A 7,638-nucleotide genomic window follows, 5' to 3' on the forward strand; every position below is an offset into this window, starting at 1 on the left:
GTCTAAGGGAAACACTATGGCACCCCCTACCCATATGTATAAATACAAATATACAGAGAAGGAATGTTCTGGGCACACAATAAGCTGTACCCCCATACTGTACTGTCTAAGGGAAACACTATGGCACCTCCCTCCCATATGTATAAATACAAATATACAGAGAAGGAATGTTCTGGGCACACAATAAGCTGTACCCCCATACTGTACTGTCTAAGGGAAACACTATGGCACCCCCTACCCATATGTATAAATACAAATATACAGAGAGGGAATGTTCTGGGCACACAATAAGCTGTACCTCCATACTGTACTGTCTAAGGGAAACACTATGGCACCCCCTACCCATATGTATAAATACAAATATACAGAGAAGGAATGTTCTGGGCACACAATAAGCTGTACCCCCATACTGTACTGTCTAAGGGAAACACTATGGCACCTCCTACCCATATGTATAAATACAAATATACAGAGAAGGAATGTTCTGGGCACACAATAAGCTGTACCCCCATACTGTACTGTCTAAGGGAAACACTATGGCACCCCCTACCCATATGTATAAATACAAATATACAGAGAAGGAATGTTCTGGGCACACAATAAGCTGTACCCCCATACTGTACTGTCTAAGGGAAACACTATGGCACCCCCTACCCATATGTATAAATACAAATATACAGAGAAGGAATGTTCTGGGCACACAATAAACTGTACCCCCATACTGTACTGTCTAAGGGAAACACTATGGCACCCCTACCCATATGTATAAATACAAATATACAGAGAAGGAATGTTCTGGGCACACAATAAGCTGTACCCCCATACTGTACTGTCTAAGGGAAACACTATGGCACCTCCCACCCATATGTATAAATACAAATATACAGAGAGGGAATGTTCTGGGCACACAATAAGCTGTACCCCCATACTGTACTGTCTAAGGGAAACACTATGGCACCCCCTACCCATATGTATAAATACAAATATACAGAGAAGGAATGTTCTGGGCACACAATAAGCTGTACCCCCATACTGTACTGTCTAAGGGAAACACTATGGCACCCCCTACCCATATGTATAAATACAAATATACAGAGAAGGAATGTTCTGGGCACACAATAAGCTGTACCCCCATACTGTACTGTCTAAGGGAAACACTATGGCACCTCCCTCCCATATGTATAAATACAAATATACAGAGAAGGAATGTTCTGGGCACACAATAAGCTGTACCCCCATACTGTACTGTCTAAGGGAAACACTATGGCACCCCCTACCCATATGTATAAATACAAATATACAGAGAAGGAATGTTCTGGGCACACAATAAGCTGTACCCCCATACTGTACTGTCTAAGGGAAACACTATGGCACCCCCTACCCATATGTATAAATACAAATATACAGAGAAGGAATGCTCTGGGCACACAATAAGCTGTACCCCCATACTGTACTGTCTAAGGGAAACACTTTGGCACCTCCTACCCATATGTATAAATACAAATATACAGAGAAGGAATGCTCTGGGCACACAATAAGCTGTACCCCCATACTGTACTGTCTAAGGGAAACACTTTGGCACCTCCTACCCATATGTATAAATACAAATATACAGAGAAGGAATGCTCTGGGCACACAGTAAGTTATACCCACCTATCTCTGTTCTGCAGCCTCAGCCCTTAGTGCACGTGTTCGTGTACAACAATCACACAATCCCGAGCCCAGCGCCGTTCCCTACAAGTGGCCTCTTCCCTGATCTGAACCTCTCGGACCCCAAGTACAAAAACCTGTCGGCGAATCCCCAGCTGATCTCCAGCGGATCTTTCCTGCCCGACGTCCTCAACGACCTGCCGCACTTTGCAGATCTCAGCACGTACATGATCCAGCAGGTCATCCAGTTCGCCAAGGAGATCCCAGCGTTCCGGTGAGACTGCCATGTTACCGCTGCCAACCAATCCCGTGCTTTTATTTTCTGCCTCAGTAGAGGTTATGGTTTCCTGTATGTGTATGGGTTCAATGCTATTTACACGCAATCCCTATTGGTGAGCCTATCTACTTCCTTCCTCCTGTGTATCAGTGAGCTAGTCACATGACTGGGAAAAAATTAGACAGGCCAATGTCAAATATTAGAAGGAACTTCCCCTTGAAAGTGGGTGAAATAGAAAACAATGATGGGATTAATTTCCCCTTGAAACTGGGTGAAATAGAAAACAATGATGGGATTAATTTCCCCTTGAAACTGGGTGAAACAGAAAACAATGATGGGATTAACTTCCCCTTGAAACTGGGTGAAATAGAAAACAATGATGGGATTAATTTCCCCTTGAAACTGGGTGAAACAGAAAACAATGATGGGATTAACTTCCCCTTGAAACTGGGTGAAATAGAAAACAATGATGGGATTAATTTCCCCTTGAAACTGGGTGAAATAGAAAACAATGATGGGATTAATTTCCCCTTGAAACTGGGTGAAATAGAAAACAATGAGGGGATTAATTTCCCCTTGAAACTGGGTGAAATAGAAAACAATTATAGGATTAAATTCCCCTTGAAACTGGGTGAAATAGAAAACAATGATGGGATTAACTTCCCCTTGAAACTGGGTGAAATAGAAAACAACGATAGGATTAATTTCCCCTTGAAACTGGGTGAAATAGAAAACAATGAGGGGATTAATTTCCCCTTGAAACTGGGTGAAATAGAAAACAATGGGGTGATTAACTTCTCCTTGAAACTGGGTGAAATAGAAAACAATGGTGGGATTATCTTCCCCTTGAAATTGGGTGAAATAGAAAACAATGGGGTGATTAACTTCCCCTTGAAACTGGGTGAAATAGAAAACAATGATAGGATTAATTCCCCCTTGAAACTGGGTGAAATAGAAAACAATGATGGGATTAACTTCCCCTTGAAACTAACTGGGTGAAATCGAAAACAATGATGGGATTTACTTCCCCTTGAAACTAACTGAGTGAAATAGAAAACAGTGATGGGATTATCTTCCCCTTGAAACTGGGTGAAATAGAAAACAATGATGGGATTATCTTCCCCTTGAAACTGGGTGAAATAGAAAACAATGATAGGAATAATTTCCCCTTGAAACTGGGTGAAATAGAAAACAATGATGGGATTATCTTCCCCTTGAAACTGGGTGAAATAGAAAACAATGATAGGAATAATTTCCCCTTGAAACTGGGTGAAATAGAAAACAATGATAGGAATAATTTCCCCTTGAAACTGGGTGAAATAGAAAACAATGATGGGATTAACTTCCCCTTGAAACTGGATGAAATAGAAAACAATGATAGGAATAATTTCCCCTTGAAACTGGGTGAAATAGAAAACAATGATGGGATTAACTTCCCCTTGAAACTGGGTTAAATAGAAAACAATGATAGGACTAATTTCCCCTTGAAACTGGCTGAAATAGAAAACAATGATGGGATTAACTTTCCCTTGAAACTGGGTGAAATAGAAAACAATGATGGGATTATCTTCCCCTTGAAAATGTGCCAAGGACAGGCTGACTATTCTATTCCTCTACTATGCTAAGCCTCCGTAGGACACAATGGTACTCTACGGATCAAACCTGCTGAATTCTTTTTTCCCAAATTAACCGTTAATAAATCGTGAATTATGGGAGTTATTTGCCCCCCCAAGTGACCAATCCTGACCATTGTCTCCCACCAGGGCGCTGCCTATGGAGGACCAGATCTCACTTCTGAAGGGATCGTCCATGGAGGTGGCCCACGTTCAGTTCAACAGGGTCTACAACATCGAGACCAACGTGTTTGAGTGTGGAAAACATAAATTCAGCATAAGACATGGCGTCATAAGTGAGTATGGGGGGCGGGGCCAAAATATTGTCCAGTAGACTGCTCTCTGGTTGCTATGGTGCCAGTCCCTAGGAAAGAGGAGAAGGTTTGAAACTGTGGGATGGACCTCTAGGGTTGACTCAGGGGGAGGTTCCTGCGTGAAGATTAATACTAAGGGGTGGAGACTGGACTGACTTACACCAAGGTGTACCTGACTGACCATGAGTAAGGGGGCATTTTGTGTATGTTTGCCCCAGTGACCAATCCCACCACAGCATGACTGGTACCAGGAAGTAGGAGGCCCTAGCGTGTAACATTCCCTGTGTTTCTGCCCCACCCCAGCCGGATTCCAAGAGATGTACCTGGAGCCAATGATGAAGTTTCAGATCATGTTGAGGAAACTCAATCTCCACGAGGAAGAATATGCCCTGATAGAAGCCCTCTGCCTCTTCGCTCCTGGTAAGTACATCACACAAGCCTTCAGCCACGGGTGGGTAGGTGTGCATTAACTAATGGACTGCCGCTGGTTGGGCTACATCTTGCCCTACTCTCACCTTCTTGCCCTACTGTCTCCATCTTGTCCTACTGTCTCCATCTTGCCCTACTGTCTCCATCTTGCCCTACTCTCACCTTCTTGCCCTACTGTCTCCATCTTGTCCTACTGTCTCCATCTTGCCCTACTGTCTCCATCTTGTCCTACGGTCTCCATCTTGTCCTACTGTCTCCATCTTGCCCTACTGTCTCCATCTTGTCCTATTGTCTCCATCTTCACCTTCAGTCTCCATTTTGCCCTACTGTCTTCATCTTGTCCTACTGTCTCCATCTTGTCCTACTGTTTCCATCTTCCCCTTCAGTCTCCATTTTGCCCTACTGTCTCCATCTTACCCTACTGTCTTCATCTTGCCCTACTGTCTCCATCTTACCCTACTGTCTCCATCTTGCCCTACTCTCACCTTCTTGCCCTACTGTCTCTGTCTTGTCATAGTTTTGTCTTCTTTTCCTACAGTCTCAGTCTTATGCTGTTATCTCAATTTTGCCCTACTGTCTCCATCTTCTCCTACTGTCTCTATCTTCTCCTACTGTCCCCATCTTGCCCTACTGTCTCCATATTGCCCTACTGTCTCCATCTTGCCCTACTGTCTCCATCTTGCCCTACTGTCTCCATCTTGCCCTACTGTCTCCATCTTGCCCTACTGTCCCCACCTTGTCCTACTGTCTCCATCTTGCCCTATTGTCTCCATCTTGCCCTACTGTCTCCATCTTCTCCTACTGTCTCCATCTTGTCCTACTGTCTCCATCTTCTCCTACTGTCTCCATCTTGCCCTACTGTCTCCATCTTGCCCTACTGTCTCCATCTTGCCCTACTGTCTCCATCTTGCCCTACTGTCTCCATCTTCTCCTACTGTCTCCATCTTGCCCTACTGTCTCCATCTTGCCCTACTGTCTCCATCTTGCCCTACTGTCTCCATCTTGCCCTACTGTCCCCACCTTGTCCTACTGTCCCCATCTTGCCCTACTGTCCCCACCTTGTCCTACTGTCTCCATCTTGCCCTACTGACTCCATCTTGCCCTACTGTCTCCATCTTGCCCTACTGTCTCCATCTTGGCCCTACAGTCTCCATCTTGGCCTACTGTCTCCATCTTGCCCTACTATGCTCATCTTGCCCTGTTGTGTCTTTCTAATGTCTCACTGTTTTCCATTCCCATAGACCGGCCAGGTGTGGTGGAACATGATATTATTGATGAGATGCAGGAGAACTTGGCTTTAACCTTGAAATGCTACATGGATCTTCACCACCCACCACCAGAGGGCAGGTAAGGAAGAGACCACCAACTTTTTTTTTTTAGTACTTTACGACCACGATATTTTTATGCTTGGCTGATGTTTCACAATGCAACTTGGATTTCAGTTCCTCTCCTTACCCTGGTGCTTATTTCCCCTTGTTGTCTAATACTGACCCGTTGCCTTTGTGTCTTTGGGCAGGTTCCTCTACCCTAAACTCCTCTCCCTGCTGACCGAACTTCGCACTTTGAACGAGGAGTACACCCGTCAGATCCTTCACATTCAGGATATTTCTTCTGAAAACGTCACCCCTCTGATGAAAGAGATTTTATTCTAAAACTTGCAGCCTCCCGACCCACGGACACAGTTGGGAGGTAACGTCCACAATTACGAGACTCTACGAGACTCTACTGAGGGGTTTCTACAGATGCACAAGAAGTGGTGGATTACTCAAACCCTGGATAATCATCACTAGGCCTTGGTCCTACACAGTAGTGTAGTCTCGTTGAGGACGTGTTGATGGTGATTCCAAGTGGACCTTCACTTTGCACTTACTAAGCCCTCCGGGGCTTGCCTTCTTTATCTTATCTTCATAACGACTTACCTTGAGCCAATGAAGGAGCTCTCTCTAGGGGGTCCAACATGCAAACCACAGTGATTGTAGCCCAACAACCTTGTAAGCCTACTCATGCTGCTTCTCCCCACCCCACAACACAAGACTGTGCAACGTTGCCAAAATATAGACTGATGTGTCCATGTTGCCATATGGTTTCAACCTTAAGGTCCCCATACACGGGCCGATTCGCTCGCTTGGTGATGTCGCCAAGTGAGCAGATCTTCTTCAGATATCCCCACCTACGGGTGGGTGATATCGGGAGAATCCAGGCTAATTCGATCTGGGGCCAAACAATGGAATTATAACGGCGGTTTTAGGCAAAGTCGGTCTGGGGACCTCATCAACGAGCCGATGCGGTCCCCGACCCGACTAGATTTTCTAACCTGCCCAATCGAGATTAAGCTGATTTCAGGCCAGATATTGGTCAGGCAGGCCCGTCGGTAGTGCCCATACACGGCCAATTAGCTGCCGAATCGGTCTAAGGGACCCATATCAGCAGCTAGAATCGGCCCGTGTATGGGGACCTTAACCAAGAGCCCAAATCAGCCTTACTTGCTGCACCAATGAGGCCAGTTATGATTGCCCAACTATTTTTGTACTATTTTTTTAATGCAGTGACACTTTAATATGTTCTTCAAGATGTTTTTTTTATGACCCACCATGGTGGACCTTTTCTATATATACATATAATGTTTGACTAAGATCCGAAAAGCCTTGGACTGATTTTGAGTGTCCATCAGCCTACTGGACCTTGGCATTGGAAGTTCCGAGTCCTTTATCCAGAAGGAAGACTAGGTTGCGTGATCAAGGTGGAACACTCGAGGGTTCTTCTCGAAGGCTGCTAGGAACAACGTAGAGTAAGCCGCACACAGCGAGAAAATCCATTTGCTGAATCAGCCATGGAAGTACTTATAAATAAAAAAAAAAGTGCTTGGCCTAAGTAATGTCTACGTAGCCTTTAAGCATCTTCTAATAGCTTGGCTCCCTTGGCCTTTCCATTCATGGAGCTGGGCATGGTTCCCACGATCCGTCAGCCATTTGACTAATGGGCTCGCAGAGTAAATGGTGAGCGTTTTCCTCTGATCTCGTGACGAGTCATTACTCAATATCTACTGTACACGTTGCATTTCTCCGCATCTCCAGGGAGTTCCTATCATTGGAGGAGTTGCTGGAGGATTTAGCTGATGAAGGAGGACTACCTGCCATGTTATGTCACCATATTTATGTAGCCCACTTTAGCCGGTGCTGCTACTGGTACCATGCAATTGCTTGCTTGTGGGGCTACAGGAGCCCCAGGAGCCCTACATCTTCCCCTTCTGTCTCCATTTTGCCCTACTGTCCCCATCTTGCCCTCCTGTCTCCATCTTGCCCTCCTGTCTCCATCTTGCCCTCCTGTCTCCATCTTGCCCTACTGTCTCCATCTT

At 45.2% G+C, this 7,638-nt stretch overlaps 1 protein-coding gene across 2 annotated transcripts in view; it reads left to right on the plus strand.

Moving 5' to 3' along the window:
* Positions 1–7,158, plus strand: part of nr1i3 (nuclear receptor subfamily 1 group I member 3) — a 31,969-nt gene extending 24,811 nt beyond the window's left edge. For both annotated transcript variants that reach the window (XM_031891477.1, XM_031891476.1), the window contains 5 exons: positions 1,671–1,924; positions 3,691–3,836; positions 4,158–4,274; positions 5,525–5,630; positions 5,800–7,158. In XM_031891477.1, coding sequence (XP_031747337.1) covers positions 1,671–1,924; positions 3,691–3,836; positions 4,158–4,274; positions 5,525–5,630; positions 5,800–5,935 — 759 coding nt within the window. In that variant the 3' untranslated portion in view covers positions 5,936–7,158. The remainder of the gene's footprint in view (positions 1–1,670; positions 1,925–3,690; positions 3,837–4,157; positions 4,275–5,524; positions 5,631–5,799) is intronic.
* The last annotated feature ends 480 nt before the right edge of the window (positions 7,159–7,638 follow it).

Source organism: Xenopus tropicalis, chromosome 8, assembly GCF_000004195.4.
Source record: "Xenopus tropicalis strain Nigerian chromosome 8, UCB_Xtro_10.0, whole genome shotgun sequence".
Taxonomy (NCBI): domain Eukaryota; kingdom Metazoa; phylum Chordata; class Amphibia; order Anura; family Pipidae; genus Xenopus; species Xenopus tropicalis.